The following is a 23,009-nucleotide window of genomic DNA, read 5'->3' on the forward strand; positions in this document are numbered from 1 at the left end:
AACAACTTTTGCACAGAAAGGAAAAAGGTCAAGTGTGTGTGTGTGTGTGTGTGTGTGTGTGTGTGTGTGTGTGTGTTTTGGTCTCTTCGAGCAACTGAAAGGGAAGGAGGAAGTATGCAGGCAATATTGTATAGTAGGTTAAGATATGCAGCTCAGTGAGGTATGGCATAATATTATTACTCTTTTGTAATTGTACATACTTTCTAATTATTTATGAATACATATGAAATATAATATTAGGGCTGTTAGACTCACTTATTCTGAGCTAATTGTGAAGATATTGGCGAACAGCCAGTCTCATACTGACCAATATGGTACAGGTCCTAATGTAGATTCTGACCCAAGAGATTAGACAGTTACACCATTCAAAAAAATAAAACAAGAAACAAAGCATGGCTTCTGTACTGGTCATAAATGATCATTATTAATGAAACTAACAAACATCCTGGTTTATTGGGTTAATATTATACTGTATTCCTATCTTGTTTGTTCAAGCCATGTAACCCAGTTATTAGTTTTTAGGGCAGATGATTTGCATAATTGTGAGGCTGTTCTGTTACTGGCTTTCAAGGGTCATAAAAGATATGAGGTTATCCATAAAACCTCAGACAGAGAGGCTAGTGAGGGCTGGTGAGTGTTAGCGATCGAAGAAATACTTGGAAAACAAACATTTTCCTTTCAGCGAAATTGTCATCATGTCATACTCTGAGGATACAATCAAGAAAATGCTCCCTAAGGTAAGAATAATCGTCAATTGAAAGAGGAATTAATGCTCTCTGAGTCAAACATAAACAAGAAATTGTATGTATAGATTTTTTTCAGTGTTTTGTGTTTTATCCTTTTTTTTTTTGAAGACTTTTCTTCGCAAACACGTGGCTCATGAAATATATGTCACAATAACCTACTTCAAACAGCTTGTGCCCATAATGGATAAATACGGTAAGACACAAAGATATAACAGCTCACAATCTGTTGCTCAACTTATTCACTTCAACAAGTGCTCTGAATGATACAGTCATTGTTACATTAATGATGTTTATTTATTCTATAGTTTATAATGATGGAACCACAAAGGACTTGATGAGTCTGACCGGCACCATCCCTGTCATGATTAATGGTAACAATACCTTTGCATTTTGTGGACCTATTAAACAGCTAAATTATAATCAGAAGCTCACTTTGGTGTGTATTCTTATCTATTTCAAAATAAGAAAAGAAAAATCACTCACAATATGCAAGACAAAATACCTCCCCCTCTTGTTTTGATACAAGACAAGACCTACAACATACCTGTGTGCCTGTGGATTGAGGAAAGCTACCCGCAGACTGCCCCCATCTGCTACGTCAGACCCACACGTGAGATGATGATCCTCAGAGGAGAGTACATCTCCAGCAATGGTGAAATCCAGCTGCCTTACCTGGAGGAATGGAAGAATGTGAGAATTGAGCCATTGTCTTGTATTGTTTAACAGGGTTGCATGTAAAAAGAGGCATCCCAGTTAAAGATTGTTTTTCATTTTATTTTATTTTTTTTTTACTGGTGTTTACAGCTGTACAGAAGGGTGCGGTTTAGAGCTTTACAGCCATGCTACATTGGTGTGACTTTTCCTTTGCCCCCCATCAGGGCGAGTGTGACCTCGTGAGCCTGCTGCAGGTGATGGCTGCCACGTTTGGAGACTTTCCCCCTGTGTGTATGCAGCCTCATCCAGAGCCAGAACAAGACTCATGTAAGTAACACTCAGGCTGGCAGACAGCAAGCCATCATGTTGTTTCAAAACAACACATGCATCTATGTCCTAGATACAAGCTGATAAGACAGATCCAAGCTTCGTATCTAGGCCACACCTGATTTTGTGTGAATCTAGCTTCACCACTTGAAGAGCAAAAGCTGAAAATACCTTTCCTGTGTCAACATGTTTATGAGCTTGTTGTGACTGATAAGGACCCTTTATTTTTAGGTTGGCTGCAGTTCCAAAGGCAAGCAGAGGTGCTCTCAAAAGCAGATGGAAGTTCGTACCTGTCTTTACCCAGAGGAGATGGTCAACCTTTCCAGCAAGAAAATGAAACCAACTGTTAGTCTTTTTGTGGAATGTGACAATAATTTGCGTAGAAAGTGTTTCATTGTACTGTGTCAGATGGTATCCATTGATTGTTTTATAGTTCCTGAAATCATCATTTCAGACAAATAACAAAATTTCTGTATATTTTTCAGATGATTCAGATTATAAATGTCAAACAGCACCTGGTGAAAACATGTTTGGTGGGGGTGTGTTGTACATTATGCCATTAAAAAAATGTTTTTAAATGTTTTTTCTTATGAATATAACAAACTACTTCAATATTTGAATGGCTGTATGTTTATTTATTTCATATATGAATTACTTTACCACCACTTTACAAGGCTTTTTCACTTTAACTGCATGTGTTGTGACTTTAGCTACAAGTGTTTTGGACTTTTGACCAGAGAAGAGAGAACACTGTAATTTCCGGAACACATACACAGCCAGGTGTGGCTCAAGAGAAGTGCTTATTTCCTTTTGACAGAGAACAGAACAGAAATTTGAAAAAATCCTTTGTTAAACTGAAAATGAATCCACTCATTTATGTAAGCCAGCTTGTTTTACTTGACTTTGACTTTATATCTCATTTACTGTGTTTAAAAAAACAACCTAAAAACCTACAGTGACTGCAGGTTTTCCCTCAGAAAATAAAGTCAAAACTATTCCCAAAGACAGGACTCTGATATCTTAAATCAACCTCTTAGGAAAAGTGAGCTGATTCATCCTGGTATTATAAATAAAGAGTTGTTCTTATTATTGTGGGAATCACTTTCAATAGAACTGCCAAACAGACAGTATTAAAAGCATACTACAAATGTTTCATTTTCACCTAATATGTGATGTGTGAAATAAACTTGTCTTATTGGGTGTTGACATTGAATGTCCTGCATCATTTGTGTTTCAACTGAAAAGTGGTTTCACATCTTCCTTGTTTTGCTAAAGGAATTCTGAGGTTTGGCATTGGTGGGATTTTTTTGACAGTATTACACAGCTATCTTAAATAAAGGTTTTTTCAAGCTATATTTTTCCCTTCTTTGGGTGAGCAAATACAGTAAGTGTTGGAACTGGCCTACTTGCTTACTGCATGCCTACTGTATATTGTTTATTGTTCAGTTGTTTTTTTTTCCATAAAAAATTAGCATCTACCTCTAATCTTTTAACTCAATTCTTACAACAGGGCCATAATTTAACTTAAGAGTACTGAAAGCACAGAGAGATCATGATAATATGATAATTTGTTTATCAAAATACATCACATACCTGTTTTACATGTGATACACATGGGTAAAATATATTGCTTATTTTACCTTAGCTACGGTTCTGTGTACCACACCTTGGGAACCTCTCGTCTACTACCCACGTCATACGCGGACCGGAAGCAGTCAGGTGTGCTGCCGGAAATTCTTTTTGTTGATCATCGGATAGTTGTTTTTCGGCCTCTTTTTAGAGACTGTAAATGAACTGTTTTTGCCTGGTTTCTTTGCTTAGTTAATTTATTGAATCTCGGCGCGTCAACAACAGAGACAATACTCGTGTTGGACAGGAGGATCTCATATAGAAACCGAATCATTGTCTTAACTGTAGTCAGGCCCGAGGCTGGGCTAACGTTAGCCTAGCATTCACTGAAGTCCTGCTAGCTAGCGTTAGCTTGTGTTAGCTGTCACTCCAGACAGAGACAGCTGTTCATTCGCTTAATTCATTAATAAGAACATATAATACAAACATTCAGGCACCATGGCAGTTGTCAACGAAGGAGCCCTCAAGAAAATGCTGAAGGTAAGCCTGCTGCTTAACTGTTGGAGCACTTGGTGGCCAACATTAGCAAGTTAGCTAATGTTACCGACACTAAACATGGCGCTATCAGATGATTAGCTGGTTAACATTTCCTGGAATGTGATTTGCTGGTTTATTTATAACTATCGGCCCGTTTTTCCGATCAGTTTGGTATATTTAACTTTTGGTTTTGCGGTTGCTAACATCCCTAGTACAATCTGTCTGTTGCATTTTCTTGCTATCTAGCATAGCCACTTACTTCACATCACTGATTCTGTATATAAATATGCTTCAAGACCACAATTCTCAGTTTTGCATATGGCTGTTTTGAGTTCATTTTTTAAAACAATGATCCCAAATGTTAATGAGCTATTGTACAGGTAGTATAACTATTTTGAAGGGTTTCTTCTTTAGTAAAGAAAATGTCACTTTCTGAGTATCTGTACTCGTATTAAATGTAAAGTCATGTATGTTTTCTCCAGACGAACGGTGCATGTTAAAATGCACTGCAATTGCTTCAAGGCTCAAGCTGCCATTTTTGATCTCTTAGAGTAATTACAGATCTACTTATCTTCTTAATTTGAGTTTGGTTCACAGATGAAATATTGGCATTATGTGTACATCACAATGGATCACAACCTAAAATGTAGGCCTTTTGGACATTTGAAATGAAGATACCATCCGGATTTAAGACAGGATCCTCATATCACAAATTGTGATATTGTATTTTATTTAGACAGCCAATATGAGCTAAGTACTGCAAGCAAACAACTGAGTTTATTAGTTGTGTCAGCTATTGTATCAATGCCTTTTAATCCTGAGTGTCAGCAATTGTGTCTGATCTTTCAACATAATAAAATAAATGACGTTTTCCCCCTTCTTTCGTTTGTTGTCATTATCCAGCAATACAAATACAGAGATCTGACAGTTCGTGAGATAACCAATGTCATCTCCCAGTACAAGGACTTGAAGCCAGTTATGGATGCTTATGGTAAATTAAATGATAACTGATCTCCTGTGTTTGACTGTGTGGTCTTAGTTATTGTATGTTTATGTGATTTTATATATCTATCTATCTATATATCGCACTTGTTTTCCTTGTTTACATGGGTTCCTCTTGTGTTTTAGTGTTTAATGATGGCTCCACAAGAGACCTGATGAGCTTAACAGGAACAGTCCCAGTGAGCTACAGAGGTAAAAAAAAAATGTTTCTCTTGCTTTTTAAAGAAACTGTTTCACTATAAAATTGGATTGCACATTTTCCATCCTATAATTAGAAAGTCTGTGGTCAGAATACAGAATACAAAAAGATGATTCAAAATAGAAAACACTTTGTCAAGCGTTAAGGATGGAGAGATGAGAGTGATGAGACTTAAAAACACATTTTAACTTTGTGTCTTCGTTTCCTTTAGGCAATGTCTACAACATCCCAGTGTGTCTGTGGTTGCTGGACACATATCCCTACAACCCCCCCATATGTTTTGTCAAACCTACCAGTGCCATGATGATCAAAACTGGCAAGCACATCGATGCCAATGGCAAGATCTACCTGCCTTATCTACATGAGTGGAAGCATGTAAGTGTGAGGTTTTCAATCAATGCTTTTAATTATAGACTGTTTATTTAGGTAATGACAATATGTGGAATGTGAATACATAGATTAAAATTGATAATGAAAAACACTATATAAATACTGTATCTATGTATAAATGGAGGCTCTAACATAGACTACTATACAGTATAAGAATATGTTGTAGCTCTCTGATATATCTTGTGTATGTTTAGGACTATTAGCCATAAGCACAAAATGGGGAAATCATGGGGACCATGAATGTACCTGTGGCTCTAGATGATATTTGAACTGTGGCTTGCCTGTTGATCATTTGACACGATCTTCTGCATTTTCTATATTGGTTGATAAAACTTCACTGTATGTCTTACAGCCCCAGTCAGACCTGTATGGTCTGATACAGGTGATGATTGTGGTGTTTGGAGAGGAGCCTCCTGTGTTTTCTCGTCCCACCACACAAGCCCCCTACCAAGCCTTCCAAGCAGCTGGACCCCCAAACCGTGAGTGACATGAATTTTTTGTTGTAAATTTAAGTGGCAAAGTTGTTGTCTGAAAGTGTCAGTAGAACAGGATGATCCAAGTATTTACATAAAGAACACCTCTCAGTATACTGTTAGGTGTATATTATATATATTTACGTCAGTGATGGTTGACTAAATATTAAAAACACCCTTCAGTTAAATAGAATACATCATATTTTAAATAATGCATTTATTTTCTTGAGCACCAGATGGAGCTCATAGTACACACTGGACACTGACAAGAAATGTGTCTGTGAAAGTGAAAGAGTTGGAGAATATTTTGATCCATGTGACCTGATTGTTTCATTATCACTCTCTACCTCAGCTTCCTACATGCCTGGCATGCCTTCGGTGTCACCCTATGGTCCAAATCCTAACCCAGGGTAAGATGTTTGCCAAGCAGTTCTCAAACCTCCCTCCTGCAGCTAACACACATACACTGTATTTCCCAACAAACCTGTCCTGGCTTGTTTATCTTTGTGGTTTCTATCACTCACAAGCAAATTTAACACTATACAACTGTGTCAGTTACATATACATATATGTATATACATATGTCCCAAAGTTAAAGATAGTTGTTTGAAATTCTTTAAAGTTTAAAACATAAAGTGGTAGCTATTTGTTGATCATATATGTATTTGCAGAGGCTATCAAGGATACCAGTACCAGGCTGGCAACTCTTACCCGGCCACTGCAGGCCCTGCACACTACCCCACCCAGCCTCCAGTTTCCACTGTTGGTATGTATTACATTTAGTATCTGGGGTGATTTATTTCTGCTTAATCTCATGGATGCATTTGAAAGTAAAAATTTAAGATACATATGTAAATCCCCATATTTCTAAGTTTTGAAAAAACAGAATTATCAGGTAACATGCAACAGTTTCTGGTGTATCGTAATATTGCAATACAGTGACCTACCATTAATCCAAAGGTTAATTCACCTCAGACAAAACAATACCTTTCCAGTATTCTGAAGTCTTTAGTTAACCCCGAGTTAAGACACTTGACCTTCTGACTCAGACTCTCTCACCCTCTGTGTGACTGCGGTGGCGCGCTGAGCCGCCACTGAAAGGTCATCACTGTAACTCGAGTGGGGAGCATTAAAGGTCAAAGGGTAGGATGGACCTGGAGGGAAAGGAGCAGTACCCCCTCCACACCTCACACCCTACATTTCAGAAGCACACAGCGCTATATTTAGGATGGGAACAGTAACTCCACACAAAGACAGACTTATGATCAGGGAACCCACCTGCCATCTGAAACATCAGTTAGCACCAGTGAAATGCTGGTCAGGGACCAGTATGCAGGAGGAGTTTAAGCTGTCTCCTATATTTAGTGAAGGGGAAGAAGTGGGTTTGCCTGAAGACTACTTGGGTCTCAAGGCTGATCAACTCTGACATTTGTAGTGCTGACTCCAGACTGCACTACTGAGGTGGCCATGACTCCGACGACATCCACCAGTGCATTTACTCTTACATAACCTGGAATTTTGCAGCTTTTGAAGCCTAGTTTGTGATGATGTTTCATTTACTAATATCTCTTGTATTTTATTATTTTGGTCACTCCCATGTGCATGTGTGTGGGAACAAAATATTAGAAAAATATTAATCATACAGTTGTCTTAACTTTGTTAACACTAATAGAGCCTCAATAAAATACATATGGAGAAAAATGTTAGACATATATATAATATCTTTAATGTTACGCAGTCCATTAACACCATGGTAAACATCAGTGGGAAGTTTAGAGCGGTTTCCTTTTTTGTACAGTAACTGAGTTTAAAATGATCAAGATGTGTCATAAGCATTCTACCTGCTAATGACACTTGTCATTTTGAATGCCATTGAAGCTAATGAATGAGCATCTAATGTCAGCCAGTTACAGCTGGGTGATGAATTAAAGGTAAAACCTAAATGAGTGGAGAAACACAACAGCATCAGGTGGTTCCATACAGACCACATGGGGTCACTGAATGGTCTCAGTCTGAAAATGACTGAGTCACATGATGTGTGCTATTCACTACTGATTTTGGAAGAATGATGGTCATCTCTCCTGTGGTGTTCTGGAGGTTTGTGGTGGCTATTTTACCAAGACACATTTTGGGTTTTGCCTTTAATCTTTACATTTTTAGGTCATCTGGCCTGATGGTGTCTCTGTGGTGCTTCTTTGAATTGGCTCTAGACCTGTGTTGCTAGAAAATGTAACCTAGTTCAATATTGTCCAACCCATCCTATATTCATGACTTCTAATGAGGTATGGGGCTGTACATGGCAAGCGTAACAAATCCACACTGAACAATTGTTCACTGTCTTAACATCTCTTCTTAACCTCTTCGTTTTAAGGTCAGACCAGAGATGGCACCATTGGCGAGGACACTATCCGTGCATCTCTGATCTCAGCAGTAAGTGACAAGCTTCGCTGGAGGATGAAGGAGGAGATGGACAGAGCTCAGGCTGAGCTTGACGCTCTGAAGCGGACAGAGGAAGACCTGAAGAAAGGGCATCAGAAACTAGAGGAGATGGTCTCAAGACTGGACCAGGAAGTGGTGAGTGGTATTTTTTTCCATTTTCTACCATTATTTTTTTCCATAATAACAAATTGAACAAATGGTCCCATGGTTGTAATTTTTTCCACCAGACTGAGGTTGACAGGAACATCGAACTGCTGAAGAGAAAGGACGACGAGCTGAGCGAGGCCTTGGAGAAGATGGAGAACCAGTCAGAGAACAATGACATTGATGATGTCATCGTGCCCACCGCTCCGCTGTACAAACAGATCCTGAACCTTTATGCTGAGGAGAATGCAATTGAGGACACAATCTTCTACCTGGGAGAGGCCCTCCGTAGGGGCGTCATAGACCTGGAAGTTTTCCTCAAGGTGACGAGTTCAGAAAAAGCAAATAAGATATGTGTAGATACACTGGAGTCTGTGGTTTTTATTGACTCTTGATTCTATTTTGTTACAGCATGTACGCCTTCTGTCCAGGAAGCAGTTCCAGCTTCGTGCCCTCATGCAGAAAGCCCGCAAGACTGCTGGCCTTAGTGACCTCTACTGACCCACACTGACTACCTGGAAGCGTTCGTATCTTCATTCTCTCTTCCTGTCTCTTCTTCCTCCGCTGTTTTATTCCCTTTTTAATGTCTTCATGTATTTAGAACCGCTGCTCCTTTTTTGAACTCAGTAAAATCTGTGACAGAAATCTGAAGAGCAACACTTATGAAGAATAGGACTGTCTTGTTTAGCACATTGAAATTTCAAACAGTGTGGCTACAGTTGTAGTGCGACACCGTTTGTATTTTGATCTGACCAAATACTTTTATCATTATGCATCAATAGTCATGACCCAGACATGGAACCATTACGTTTGTGCCCCAGTATAGTATAAAATACAGAACCAGGTTCTGTGGTTGACACAAAAACCTGCTTAAGACACATGCCATATTGGTAAAAGTGAGGTGCGAGCCTATTCTGTATGTAGTGTATGTGACATTTGCCCTGAGTGTTTGTGGTGTAACTGGGTTTGGCGCACAGTGAGTTAATGTGTCAACCTGTACATGCTGCACTGCAGGGTAGACCACAGGTTCTGTTTGCAATCCCTTTGCCAGACAAAGTCATTTGGCTAGTAAGCACAAATTGGTAGGGGCTAGTAGAGAAGGGCTTTGTAGAGAGCCCCATATGTCCACACCCCTCATAATGAAAAGGTTAGGCTCTGATATAAATACCCTGGGCAACCTTTCAGGAAGGACCGGGGTTCAGCCTCAGGATTTAATGCTGCATGAAGTCTGGGTCATGTTCAGTAGCCATGAAGTCAAATGGATCGATTTTCATACAGCAGAAGTGATGATCACCGTGTACCCGAACTGTGTTTCTTCACTGTCTTGTTTAAAGAGCTGAATTTTGAGCTGCCCACACTATTATGTTTTCCCCCTGATCTGAGTGTCTCTTTATGAAGGTGTGAGTGAGGTTCTTTCATGTGTGTCAGCTGCTCAGGTCTACCCTCCAATCTGACTGCACTAACCAGTCAATCATGTACAGTGGTTGTTTCACTCTGTACACTGTCTCTAATTAAGGTGGGTGGCAGTCTTGACATACTTAATTCTATAAGGTATTACAAAACAAAATTCTGTATCTTTGTTTACTTTTCTATTTTACCTGAGCTGTCCACTCATTCTCAGTCCTGCTGAGAAGTTTAAGTTTTCAGTAAAAAGTTGTGAATAAAGCCAGAGCGTTGGAGGGTACAAAAAATAAACTATTGTACTAATCAAAAAGTTAACTTATGTAAAGTTAAAACAGGTCTCATTTAAATTAGCCTTTTACTAAATGCACTTTGAATTGTATGATAGAATATCTGCTGTTATTTTTTTTCTTGTTTCCAATTCAACCACCTGTTCTTTTATATCTGTAGATTTATGTAAATCAGTACAAATAAAATAAATCTGATTTAATGGTTCATCTCTTTGAGATAATTTTATTTATCAATATTTCAGTATACACCAATCAGCAATAACTTTAAAACCACATCTGAAGTGAATAACATTCATTATCTTTTTATAATATAATGTTCTGCTGACGAACCATGGGCCCTTCATTCATCTGGATGTTACTTTGACATGTACTACCCACCTAAACATTGTTTTAGACAAAAACTTCTCAGAAATGTCTCCAGGAACACGACAAAGAGCCCAAGGTGTTGACCTGGCCTCCAGACTCCCCAGATCCTAATCTGACCCAGCATCTGTGGGACGATCCAGAACAAGTCAGATCCATGGAGGTCCCATCCCGCAACCCACAGGACCCAGAGGATCTGCTGCCAATGTCCTGGCGCCAGACACTACAGGAGATCTTCAGAGACCCAATGTCCAAGCCTCAACAGGTCAGAGCTGTTTAGCCAGTATGAAGGGGACCTATGCAATATTTACCAGGTCCCACAGGTACTGACAGGAACATTATCCTGCTTGGGGAAGCCCCTGACATTGGGGAGTGTTGTTGCCATTGGTGGGATGTGTGCTTGGTTTGACAATATGACTGGTGTGACAATATTTAGGTGGGTGCTACATGGCAAAGTAACATCCAAATGAATGTCAGGACCAAAGGTTCCTCATGAATATATCGATGTTAATGATAATGTTATGGCTGATCGGTGTATGTTCTTCATTATTTTTTGATGGCTTATTAATCATAGAAAAGCTACGTGCTGGTGTTTTTCAGCAGGTGCAGCAGTATATACATAGGTGTTACATAGAAGCTAGCGACCACAATTCATTCTCCTGCATAAAAACCTCATCTAACTCGAGTTGACCCACAGATGTGCACGAAGAGCAGCTGAGTCAGCTAAACTGCTTTTTGCTAGTTCGGATGACAAACACAGGAAAGGACAAAGGACAGGCTTGTATCATGATCCTGGCAGTTTTATTTGATGTTAGGGCAAATAAAAATCAATATCCAGCTGCCATGACAGGTACAGTTGCTCAGTGAGTCAGTGAGTGATTGATCGACCATATCTAACGTAACATTAATACATAAATAGATCTTAACAGTATTAACAGTTTTAAATAATAGCATCATTTTATCTTGTCCTCTGCTCTAGAGTCAGGTGGAGTTAAATAAATACAAAACCCTTTGAGGATATTTAGGGTGCACAAACTAATAACACCTTCTTCGGGATTGTTACCTTCTGATATGATTAATAACCTGACTCTAGGTCGTGATCCTAGCTGACTCTTTCCCATTGGGTCTCTGTTATCTCTTTGCTAAATTAAATTATGGCAATTCACCTTGTTGAAAATCCCTGTAATTCTCTCAGATGTAACCATTCTTGTCAGCAGCTTGCCTTTTAGATTTAGGTTTTTTTCTGTCAGTGCACTTGTGGTTAAATTTGTTCAAAAAGGCTTCAATGCCAACCAGGAGATGCAGCATTGCTTTTCTCAAGTGATAAGGTACTTTGGTATCACAGGAGTTTGGCCCAGTGATATTTGCAGCAGTGTTGTTATGACTCTAGGTGGATAGGAAGCCCTCCTCATAGAGAATGGAATGTCTCCATTATACTCCAAATAAAAAATTAAACAGAGATTACCAAGAGGAAAAAACCAACTGGTAACAATCACAGAAAACACAGACAACTACGAACAAGGAGTGTATAGAAGAAATAGCAACAGTACATGGTAACGTACAGTACACAGTGTATACAGTATATGCTCTATACACAAAGGCCTTACGATTGATGTATAGACACGACAACAGATACATACCCCCTCTCTCCAACACAGGCTGAGATCAAAGGCTAAAGGTACAAGTTGTGTTTCTGAAAATTCAGTCATGGAGGGAGGAAGGAAGGTGGGAGACGGCAAAGGAAAACGACACCCATGCATGAATATCTGAAGGTAATATCTAGCTTCCATGGGTCTAGCTACAAACACTTGGCCGTCACTTGATTTCATTCGCCCATTGCCGTGAGGGACATAGGAAGTACAGTGGGTGGGGGTTAACCACACAGCTTTTGGTGTGGTCTCAGGGTGGACCGGAGAATTCAGAGGAGCGCTCTTCACAGGGTGAGCTCCTTCTGTACGCCCCACAGGGTCTCAGCACTCTTCACCAGCTGCTTCTCCTCATCGGGCTTCAGTGTCATGTGGATGACATCTGTCAGGCCGCTGTTGCCCAGGACACAGGGGACACTCAGGAAGACCTCATCCTTCACTCCATGCATGCCCTAACAGAGGGCGGGAAGAAGGAGACAGGAAGGACAGGGTCACCTAGGGTCATCTAGGATTTGCCCGACAATGAAATATATGGCTTGCTTTCAGGATCCTCACCTGGACCAGTGTGGACACAGGGTGCACTTTGTGCATGTTCTTCATGATGCTTTCCACCAGGTCAGCCACAGACATGCCAATGGCCCAGGAAGTGTAGCCCTTCAGCTTGATGACCTCATAGGCTCTGCAGTGCATACAAATAACAAGGAAAACATTGAAAAAGTGAGAACTGCATGTCCCAGAGATCAGTCTGCTTTGGTGTTTGGGACTGTTTCCTCCAACATAGTCATTTTCATCTAATATCCCCAATACATCTTCTCTCCAGATGTTTTCATGCTGAGAATTCAGCTGTTTGTCACCATGAGAGGAACAAAAAAATCACTGAAGCCTGCATATTAGTTCAGTATCTACTGCTGTTTTGTGGGGGGAACTTTATAATTGTGTAATCATCACTCCGAATACCTGCTGTGTTGAGCTTGATGCATGCATGCAGAGAGTGGCACATAAATAAATCTGGTCCATCTGGTTCATGTTTGAATGAACTTAGGAAGGCAGTGCACCGCAAACTCAAATCCAAGTTATAACGTCCATTTTCAGAAGCCTTCAAACTAAGACTGAAGAAGAAACAGAAAAGACAAATACACTTTCCTCTGCAGGCTGTGCACATGGAGAGGGGTGCACCTTTGCTGTTGTATTTTGTTCTCTGTTAGGACATCCTTTCTTTCATTCATGAAACCTTTACAAACATCTACGATAAATCGCCTATTGTGTTGTACATGGCTGACCTCCCTAAAGACCTAAAGCAAGATAAGTCAGGTTGACTGGCTGACAATGACGTTTACAAGCCAAGCTTTGCATTACTTAACTTTCAACAAGAATTACACAACTTCATAATACAAAAGAGATGTAAGTAACAAATGTTGCAAATAGCAGTGTTGATTGGGTACCATGACTAGGTCATACTAAAATCCTTGATTCAAGAGGAAAACCTTTTCTATGTCAGGATTTAATACTGCCATTTATTTCATTAAAGCAACAAAATGCAGCTTTGCGAAGCAACAACTGTTTCTACAGCCATGAGTGGTAGTTAATTCTGTGGGGCTCATGTACAGAATCAAACTTAACATCTACATAGCTCCACTCAGACATGAACGCTGATTTTTTTAAAGTGAACTACAGTTCAGCATTACTCTCAAAGTTGTTAGGCCTGATTTCCGCAGTTAAATCCACTGACTGTCACGCAGTTAGCAGGAAATCATACCATCTCACCAAAGTTTCACAGTACAAGAATAGGCATTCAGGGCACAGAGTGGGAATGACAGAGGCACCACTCTCTGTATAACAGGTCAGTGTGCCATCAAATTCTGAAGTTGTTATTGTAAGGTAAAATAGTTACACAATGTTGCTTTAAGGGCGTGTAAGTACAGTCATGACCACTACTGTACAGTATTATGTTACACAGAGAGCAGCATAGCTATTGTGTTTGTATTGGCTGCCAGGCTCTACTGAACCCACAACACAGTAGTGCACTGTGTACCTGCCTCTGCTTGCATTTTGGCTCGTTTCCCTAGTCAAATTCCTCACCAAGTCTAGTCAGCTCCATTGGAATCAATTGTGTCAGGATTTGTAGTCTTTATGTTACTGTAGGCCATTAAACCCTAAAGATCTGTGTCAATAAAACATTATGTGTGTGGCTGCAGCATCGGTGCTGGACAGATGGCCTCTGCGCAGTGTGAGAGAGAAAAATGTGGCTTGCAGGAGAGTTCAGGGAGTTCTTTAAACTCATTACTGAGAAATTTATTGTACTCACCCATCGACCACCATCTTATGAACCGCCTTCCAGTTCTCACTGTCACCATCACCCCCCATATTTGGGTTGAGGCCCTGCAGGGAAACTCCAGCGACATTCACACCGCTCCACACAGGCACTACAAGGAACAGATATATAATAGTAATTAGTTAATCTTATTATACAAAAAAAAATGAGACAAAAAGACAATCACGCCAACATAAAACACATAAATGATGTGTCTATATTAAGATTTGCCACAGACCAACTAACAGGTACAGTGGAATGCTAGCAGAGATTTTATTTTTAGCCGAAGCTGCATACCACTGGAGTCTCCATGCTCTCCGATGATCCAGCCGTGGCAGCTGGAAGGGTGGAGGTGGAGCTTCTCTCCCATAAGGTGGCGGAAACGGGCAGAGTCCAGGTTGGTGCCGGAGCCGATGACACGGTTACGGGGGAAACCGCTCAGCTTCCAGGCCACGTAGGTCAGGATGTCCACTGTGGTGGAGAAGAATGAGAGGAGAAATGTTAAAAAAAAAAAAAAAATACATGTGCCTTCCCCTTTCGCATTTCCATCCTCCCTCCCTCGTTCACATTCCCTTCCGTCTAACCTGGGTTAGAGACCACCATCAGGATGCAGTTGGGGCTGTACTTGACAATGTTTGGGATGATGAACTTGAAGATGTTGACGTTGCGCTGCACCAGGTTGAGACGGCTCTCGCCCTCCTGCTGGCGGGCACCGGCAGTCACCACCACCACCTTGGAGTTGGCTGTCACGCTGTAGTCTGTGAGTGACAAAAAGTGTGTTATAATGCAGCCACAGAGTAACAGCCTCAGTATGGGTCAGCACCGGTCAAAGGTTGTGGTTATTTTTGCAGATTTTCACCTTTATCGGCCACAATCTTGTGCGTCTTGAGGAAGAGGGATCCGTGTTGCAGGTCCATGGCCTCACCCTTCAGCTTGTCCTCCATCACATCGACCAGGGCCAGCTCATCACACAAGTCCTGATTATACACATACGGTAAGTTATTCTGACAATGCACCACACACTTTATATAGTAAATCTATTACATGGATGACGCTACAGTGAGGCTTACTCAAAGTGGCTGACCTCTGTGTTACTCCCAGTAAATAACATGGATATACAAGCGAAGAATAACACTATTAATCTCTGCCTTGGCAGAGATTAACTGTGACCTCTTACTCTCTGTTGTTCCTCAGCTGGCACAGGACCAGCTAAGGACAATGTGAGGGAAATTCAAAGTTTCCTGTCCTGTTTCATATAATAAGGCAGCATGCAGGCAGGTTTTCCGTCAAATGTTACAGAAGTTGATAGTCAGCACACTCTCATGGTCTGTTCGACTGTAGCCTTCAGAGGTTTCTCACCTCAGACTATTTTACATAACCTTATTATTCCACTTATAATGCCAGTCGTGATGTGGTGGATTTGCTTACTCATTTGTGTACATTTAAATCTGTGCTTCTCAGGGGTTTATCTATAGCACCTTACACCCACCTACAAGTTCACTTTTGTTTCTTGTAGTTAGTACTGTAATTACCTTTTAAGCTTTTGTGCCATCAATCTTTCCCTTTGCTCATTTGAACACCATGTAGTCATACACACACGCAATCACACAAATCACTCAACTCTGTGTCCTCACTTCACTCCTCCTCTCTCTCTTTCTGTCTCACCTTGAGCAGTATGCTGATGGCGGAGGCCATGCCCACCATGCCGACACCCACCACCGTCACCTTGTTCCTGCTGCCAACAGGCTCCTCCTTCATCACATGGCCAATCAGCTTCTCCTTGGTGGACATCTGAGGAGCGTAAAAAGGAAACAGGAATGATGAGGTACAGAGAAAAAAAAGTAAGTTATGCAAAGGCCAAATAGAGAAAAGAAGACGAGAAAGGGGGGAGGGTAAGATAAGAAAGAGGAAGCAGGAAAAAGTAGGTAAGCAGGTAGAGGGAGTGTAAAAAAAGGGGGAAGAGGGAGGGTGAGAGTGGAAAGAGAGAGGCAGTAAAGTAGAGCTGCATAATGCATGTGTCAGTTACTAGCAGATCCACAGCGTACGTGACCGTTTTCTCATCCCACAAAAACTGAGTCAAACTTGAATTTCCCTTTTATTTCACCATCATTACAGAAATGAAAGTGTGCCCTTTTTCATAACCCCAAACCACGATTCCTCTGAACCACAAGTTCCAGTTTCGTAATTGTAAGTCTACCACTCTTTTCCATCTTTACTTCCATAAATGGTTTCCAGACAGTATTTGATTCACAGCGCCTCTCTGGGTCTCCATGGCAACTGCTGCCCAAAAAACTACTGCAGCCTGTCTTCTCGGCAGCACGGATCATCCCCAAATGACGTCACACACACACATACACACACATCACTATTTATGTTTCCTGTTTGAGCTGGCATGGCTGGGTCTCTCCCTTGCAGGCGTTTACATCATCAGCATGACTGTGCCGGTTCTCTGTGATGTGGAGACCAGCACGTAGTGAAGTACCTGACAGGATTAATACACTGTAATACCTTCCCTGAGAGGATATTTAAAACCTCTCCATGGTGAGTTTGCACACAATAGTAGGATGTGGTAAGTGGGACAGTCATAGCTAATATCCCTTTATCCAATTATCTCTCACTCAGAGGTGAGCTGAAAGCTTACTACAGAGCAGGACTCGACCCCAAGGTTTGCTGGGTTTGGTCTTTACAAGAGAGCCCTTTTTTTCAGTTTAGAGTAAAGGCTTACTGTACTGCATATGTTCAATACTGGCCAGAGTTCCTTTCTTTGCAATATGCTGTACAAATCAGCCATATTACTTCCTCAGCAGCTTGACTGAATGAGGATTACACGAAGGATTATTAGTAGCTGAAAGAACTTAATGCGATATGGTTGGAAAGAGAGAGAGAGAGAGAGATGGATGTTTTATGTCAAGCTTTGGATTATATGAATTTCTGGGACTTAAAATAAGTAGCTGTTACACACAATTGGACAACTGAAACTGCTTGCTTGCATGCTTGTATTATCATATTTCCCAGTATATTATGACATTTACATAATTTGATCACCAGCAGGCCAGTAAGGGTTTACTGAGCTCTGATAGGGTGTCAGGTATCATGGCTGAGGCTTAGTATCTGCTCCTTCCACTGTTGGTTATAGCCTGCTTTATGTAGTCGCTGAACAATCCATCACTCTACATTGTAGATTTCCCTATTGTGGGACTAATAAAGGATTATTACTCATTTATCTTCAAAATTCCACACGTTTGGGGAAACAGGAAAAACCAGATTTTCTTTCCGCTGTGCATGAATTGAATGTAATCAATCGACTGTAGATGCCAACATGCTGCAACTGCCAGTGTCAGTTCAAAACACTGTGCCAACTGTAGCATTAGTTTGATTATTAATAAAATATAACCCACACATGGTAAACAGATATTTCGAATACTCAGGTACATATACACAAGCACCAACACCCCACTGATAATGATACTCTCGTTAAATCCTGCTTTCCCATAGGCCATGATGTGCACACCAGCAGCAGAGGGCACTTGTGTAACACTGCGTATATTACATCAACAAAACCCCCGATGCAATGATAGAGACAGATTCAAACCATCGACTTTACGGTTATTATATCAACCTAATCGTACTGCCGTATTTCCTCTATTGTACTATTATTGTATTGTATTCATTTTATGCGTATGGGCACCAATGGATACCCAGCTGATTCCATGACATAATATCTTAAAGGCATATGTCCATAATTTAGAACTTGAGCCATTCATTTCAGGCTATGTGTTAGTGCAACAAGTAGGAAGCTGCAGGCCTACATCCACTCTGTTGCACTAAATCATCCTTTCACTACATCAATGCCACACGTGAAGCCTAAAACGTGACCTGTCAAAAAAATTGAAATTGGTGCAAGCCTCATTGACAACCAATCAACTCTATTGATACTGACTAGAACGACTCGCCCCTCCCTGTATCGTCTTAAAATGCGCATCAGGTAGGTGAAGTTCTCCTCTCCACTTCCTTTTAATCAATGAACAAGCAATTGGCTCAAAATAAATAATTTCCGGAGAAGTGTGGCGCGTACAGGCGCCGTGCTGTGTGAATGTTTTAGTCAGACGCGTTTTCTTACCTTTAGATTTCTGTTTAAACGGGCGAAAGCACGAGCTGGAATGTGTCTCTTCCTGAGTGCAGCTTTTCCGCAGAAGTGGTGGTGCGGTGGGGGTGTCTCCCGGTATTTAAAGACAGCCTCCTCCGTTGACGTTACGTGCGCGCATACATAATGAGATCGGGCGGGTCTGTTGTCGCTGCGCGTGGTGCAGGTCACGTCCTAGGCAGGATGCGGCAGAGAGGCGAGTCATTAGGCGATGCTCGTCCTACATCTCTAACTACCTCTTTTTAATATTTAGATCCGATCTGTTCCGCAATTCCACCATATACATTTACAATTTAATTTAAGGACGCTGTGTACTTCAGCTGTTATCACGGCTCAGTTTCGGACTGAGTTATGACCTATATTGTCTGGTGGCTGAACAGTCCACGTGTAGCAGGGAATTCCTGACATATGAATCTTATGGACTGACTCATGTAGAAGATGCAACTTGAACTTGAGTGAAACGTGCCCAATCTTTAATATTTACTGTAAACGAATATTTAGTGTAAACTAGCGAAGTGGGGCAGCAATGTGCACTTTTTGAATAGTATGCGCCTTGTTTCATCTTATGCTTATGATGTAAGACTAACACACTACAGTGTAAGTCTTGGTTTTAGAGGAAATTAAATGTGGCTGACATAAGAAGGAAATGGTGACACTCCAGAAGAGCATGTCTTTGGATAAACATTCTTTTTTGCACCACCTGCTGTCTGATTTAAGTTATTACAACATAGTTAAATTATTACTCAACCCTCAGCACTGTAGCAAGCTGTTTGTGTTTCCTATCTGTTGAATTTTCTTAGTCTGATAGAGCTGTTTCACCTGACAAAAGACACAAAAGTTGTATAAAAGTTACAACATAACATCTCAATTTTTTCATTGTACTCCATGAACCATTTGTTCTGCACTAGGACCTAAACTCCATGCTCTCAGACTATGTAATTTTAGATTTTCTTATAGGCTGCTGTTCATACTTGTGATGTTCTCTTTTCAGAGATATGAGATGTTACATGATTTATAACAGTTTCATGTTGAGTTTTCCAGCATTTGGGGGAAAACCCTATTACAGACTAGATTCTTTGTATTTTAGCAGCATCGAGCACCAAATGTTATGTCAGCATCCATTTTGGCAACAGGTGAAAAGTGTAAAATGTAATTAATTTATTTATTAAATTAAAATTTGATAATCAAATGTTGATGTGCAACACTGGCTTTGTGTTTACCCATCATGTTCAGTGACTAACCTGCAAGTTGCAGTTTAAAGAGCAACTTGCAGGTTAGTCACTGTGGTTTCTAACCTGCAAGTTGCTCTTTAAACTGCAACTGCATTCTTAAAATTAGCCATCTAAACCCACTGAAAGTAACACAGTGAATCAATGTGTGGGGGAAATAATGTAGAAACTAGATTTTCAAAGAATATATGCTTATATATACACTACAGTGACTTCTGAAGCTGTTTTTGTGAGAGAATTTTCCTTCCACATCTAAAAACGACCAACCGGAAGTGACGTAACATTGGGGAATCTGGCCAAGTTACAGCAAGTTTAACATTAATAAATATGGATCCAAATGCGAGTTTTGAAACGGAAGAAGTTGAAAATGTATATTCATATGCACGTGATGGAAAACAGCTGTGTTATTATGAGCCTGCTCAGCGTCCAGGAGACCAGGAACAGAGCAGAGTCAGGAGAAATAACGGCCAGGGGAGAGAGACTGAGCTGTGGTGTGATGAGAAGGAGTGGACTGGGCAGGTGTCTCGGTGAGTGAATGGTGTTAGCTAACAACAGCTATAACAAACTAGTACTGGTCATCTGCTATTGGCAGCAGTATTGATATTACAGACACTAGTGAGTATCCGCTTATATCAGTCATGTCTCGTACTGCATAATATAACCACGGATGTACATCCATGAATATACAATAACTTCTCACTACATTTATGGTGCTGTACTGCTGTGGAGAGAGAGTGAGAGAGAGAGAGAGAGAGAGAGAGAGAGAGAGAGAGAGACTGACACTTCACACTTGCTCCCCGTTGTTTAAATCGCAATGCTGACTAATTTGGAAGTTAGCAAACATTAGAAAACAGGGCTCTGCTCATGCTGCTCTTCCATGCACCTAAGCACGAAAGCAGTTTCTTTTCCTGACCGGAAAATAGTGGACTAGATATCCTGACAGGCTGGAATTTGTGCAGCCTGCACCACACACAATAATTCAGCATGGTCAGACATGGATATTACACTGTAAAACTACTGAAAAAACACCACACAATTGCTCAAACTCACTATCACCTACTTCTGCACATTGCATAGAGTCGGAGTCAATGACACTGACTCCCCTATGTGACGTAATATGGTGCGATGTTTTTTTTAAAAAGCATTTTTAGGAGCTTAGCTGAAAACAGGCACTTTTTTTTTTTTTTTTTTTTTTTTTAGCCTTTATGTCCTGTAAAACATACAAACTCTTGAATTAACTTTTCAAGTGGTCATTTTCAGACAAAGTTAAGTATAAATCTCTAGTTGCAGTTTAAGTTCTGTGGCAGATGAGTCCACAGCTGCTGTCAAATGACGCGTCACTCACTCACAGCATGCAACCAATGCACCCCTTGCAATGTGGTGGCATGTATAGTTCATTGAAGTTTAGTGTCCTTCTTAGTCTTTTAATCCATGTCTTCTGCTGAACTTCTCACCTGAAAGCTTTGCCCTAATTGCTGCAGTTCACTTGCTGCTGTTCATACATCAGTTTATAAGCTCCATCGCCACTATAGCATCCACCTGTGGCCTCTGTGAGTCCATGGTTTAGGACATTAATATGGTCAGAAAGTCAATGTTGTCACTCCTCAATCCATGTTATGCTGCATATGATTATTGGGAGTGACGAGAACAGAGCCTAGATGCCAAAAGTCAACAATTCACAAAATAATCTGTTCAGTGAGTGTGAGTGTTTTGTCGAATGGCTATCAGTCTGACCGATGAGATTATTGTAGGAGACTTCAGAACAGATTAAAATGAGTTGATGCAATTCAGTTACATCCGCGTTCCACTGGATATGAAAACAGACAAAGAAATAAGGGTCAAACTAAAGTCAGTGCAATTGTAATTTGTCTTCAGCTTTTCATTCTTCTGAATCGATTGAGTTACCTCCTTTTTATATACACTCTTACAGCTATTTTTTACTGCATTGCTCTGCTCTAGCCTCTTGTTTGTTTTATATGAATACCTGTTCACATGTCCTGTTATTATAAACCACTGGCTTAATACATGCATCTCACCAGCAGGAGGTGCTATTGTAAAGCCAGTAGAACAACATCTGGGGTCTTTCCCACACTGATAACATTGCCACATGGACTAGAATCCCAATTTAGACCCTAGTTTCTACTTGACTAACATTAAGTATTACCTGACAGGTGGTTGTCATCCTATAGTTTACACTAAAATCACAAAGATGAACCCATTAAGCTAGAACTTTAACCAAATCATAAAAAATTAGGCCTTCACCTACTGACCCATGTTCCACAGCTGTGATTGCTGTTGTGGATTCCCAGGACTCCTTCAGGTCATCTTGGTGGATTAAAGCATATTTCTCAGTTTTGAGGTAGACAAAGTACTGCAGAATCTGTCCTTTCTTAACAACATACAACACTGTACTGAATCAAAGGCAGCAAAATTATCCACTCAGAACGACAGGCCAATTCTCCTCAAATAGCAGTCCCAGCTCTTCAGTTTAAACAACATCTATCACATGGGCTGTGACTTGAAAAGTAATGAAAACATCAGTAAAATGTGTTAAGGTGCCTCTATGCGTGGCAATGACAGTAGAAGACACCGCTGGAGACAGATGAAGTTGCATTAGATGTGTGCAAAGCGTACTCCATCTCCCGTTGTTTAATGTCCTCAGTTTGCCTGCAGCGATGCACTCCAAACTTTCCCCGGCTCTAAGCAACTTCTGCTCGTCCTTGCTACCGAATTACTCGTCTTTGTCTCCATTTTCTTGCACCACTTTCAATGGTCTTTGGAGCGTGTGCCAATTCAATCACTGCTAGACCCCCTACCCCTCCCACCCCCCAGTGGAATGGAGAAACACTAGTTTGTCATGTTAGCTTCCCCTCTCACTCCACAGGGTCAGTTGCCAACATGCGGTTATTGCACAGGGCATTGGGACCGTGGCGTGTCTGCTGTGGGTGATATCCTACCTGTCTCAGCCTGCCGTGTAATGGAGGGGAATCTAATCACCTCGCTGCAGCCTCCTCTTCCTCCAGCCTCTGTGTAGAAATAGGACTGAGGCCCGAGGAACAAGGCCACATCAATCATAAAAGGATCCTCCGGGGAGCGAGATCACTCTCACAACTCTGTCAGAACAACATCCAGCTCAGTGATGTTA

General features: G+C 40.8%; 3 protein-coding genes across 3 annotated transcripts; 2 read left to right on the top strand and 1 right to left on the bottom strand.

Moving 5' to 3' along the window:
* The first annotated feature begins 587 nt into the window (after nt 1–587).
* Nucleotides 588–2,347, top strand: zgc:123278 (uncharacterized protein LOC641569 homolog). The gene is made up of 6 exons (XM_018664350.2): nt 588–737; nt 855–939; nt 1,052–1,117; nt 1,273–1,436; nt 1,625–1,727; nt 1,959–2,347. The coding sequence occupies exons 1-6, from the start codon at nt 696–698 to the stop codon at nt 2,075–2,077; spliced, it is 579 nt and encodes a 192-aa protein (XP_018519866.1). The 5' UTR covers nt 588–695; the 3' UTR covers nt 2,078–2,347.
* Nucleotides 2,348–3,428: 1,081 nt separating this feature from the next.
* Nucleotides 3,429–10,376, top strand: tsg101a (tumor susceptibility 101a). The gene is made up of 10 exons (XM_018664348.2): nt 3,429–3,836; nt 4,737–4,824; nt 4,962–5,027; nt 5,246–5,409; nt 5,777–5,903; nt 6,250–6,307; nt 6,569–6,663; nt 8,269–8,471; nt 8,564–8,803; nt 8,892–10,376. Exons 1-10 carry the CDS (start codon nt 3,795–3,797, stop codon nt 8,979–8,981), a joined length of 1,173 nt encoding a protein of 390 aa, XP_018519864.1. The 5' UTR covers nt 3,429–3,794; the 3' UTR covers nt 8,982–10,376.
* Nucleotides 10,377–11,313: 937 nt separating this feature from the next.
* Nucleotides 11,314–18,779, bottom strand: ldha (lactate dehydrogenase A4). The gene is made up of 8 exons (XM_018664121.2): nt 18,612–18,779; nt 16,157–16,282; nt 15,351–15,468; nt 15,076–15,249; nt 14,789–14,962; nt 14,486–14,603; nt 12,736–12,859; nt 11,314–12,632 (listed from the first exon to the last, which is right to left on the bottom strand). Exons 2-8 carry the CDS (start codon nt 16,280–16,282, stop codon nt 12,468–12,470), a joined length of 999 nt encoding a protein of 332 aa, XP_018519637.1. The 5' UTR covers nt 18,612–18,779; the 3' UTR covers nt 11,314–12,467.
* Between the last annotated feature and the right edge of the window lie 4,230 nt (nt 18,780–23,009).

This window comes from Lates calcarifer, linkage group LG10 (assembly GCF_001640805.2).
Source record: "Lates calcarifer isolate ASB-BC8 linkage group LG10, TLL_Latcal_v3, whole genome shotgun sequence".
Lineage (NCBI taxonomy): Eukaryota > Metazoa > Chordata > Actinopteri > Centropomidae > Lates > Lates calcarifer.

Coding starts and splice junctions, on each gene's coding strand:
- zgc:123278 (XM_018664350.2), top strand. CDS start 696: ATGTCATACTCTGAGGATACAATCAAGAAAATGCTCCCTAAG. Junction 940..1,051: donor GCCCATAATGGATAAATACG/GTAAGACACAAA, acceptor TTTATTCTATAG/TTTATAATGATGGAACCACA. Junction 1,728..1,958: donor AGAGCCAGAACAAGACTCAT/GTAAGTAACACT, acceptor CTTTATTTTTAG/GTTGGCTGCAGTTCCAAAGG.
- tsg101a (XM_018664348.2), top strand. CDS start 3,795: ATGGCAGTTGTCAACGAAGGAGCCCTCAAGAAAATGCTGAAG. Junction 6,308..6,568: donor GGTCCAAATCCTAACCCAGG/GTAAGATGTTTG, acceptor ATGTATTTGCAG/AGGCTATCAAGGATACCAGT. Junction 8,804..8,891: donor ACCTGGAAGTTTTCCTCAAG/GTGACGAGTTCA, acceptor ATTTTGTTACAG/CATGTACGCCTTCTGTCCAG.
- ldha (XM_018664121.2), bottom strand. CDS start 16,282: ATGTCCACCAAGGAGAAGCTGATTGGCCATGTGATGAAGGAGGAGCCT. Junction 12,860..14,485: donor CATAAGATGGTGGTCGATGG/GTGAGTACAATA, acceptor TATGCACTGCAG/AGCCTATGAGGTCATCAAGC. Junction 12,633..12,735: donor CTGTGTCCACACTGGTCCAG/GTGAGGATCCTG, acceptor GCCCTCTGTTAG/GGCATGCATGGAGTGAAGGA.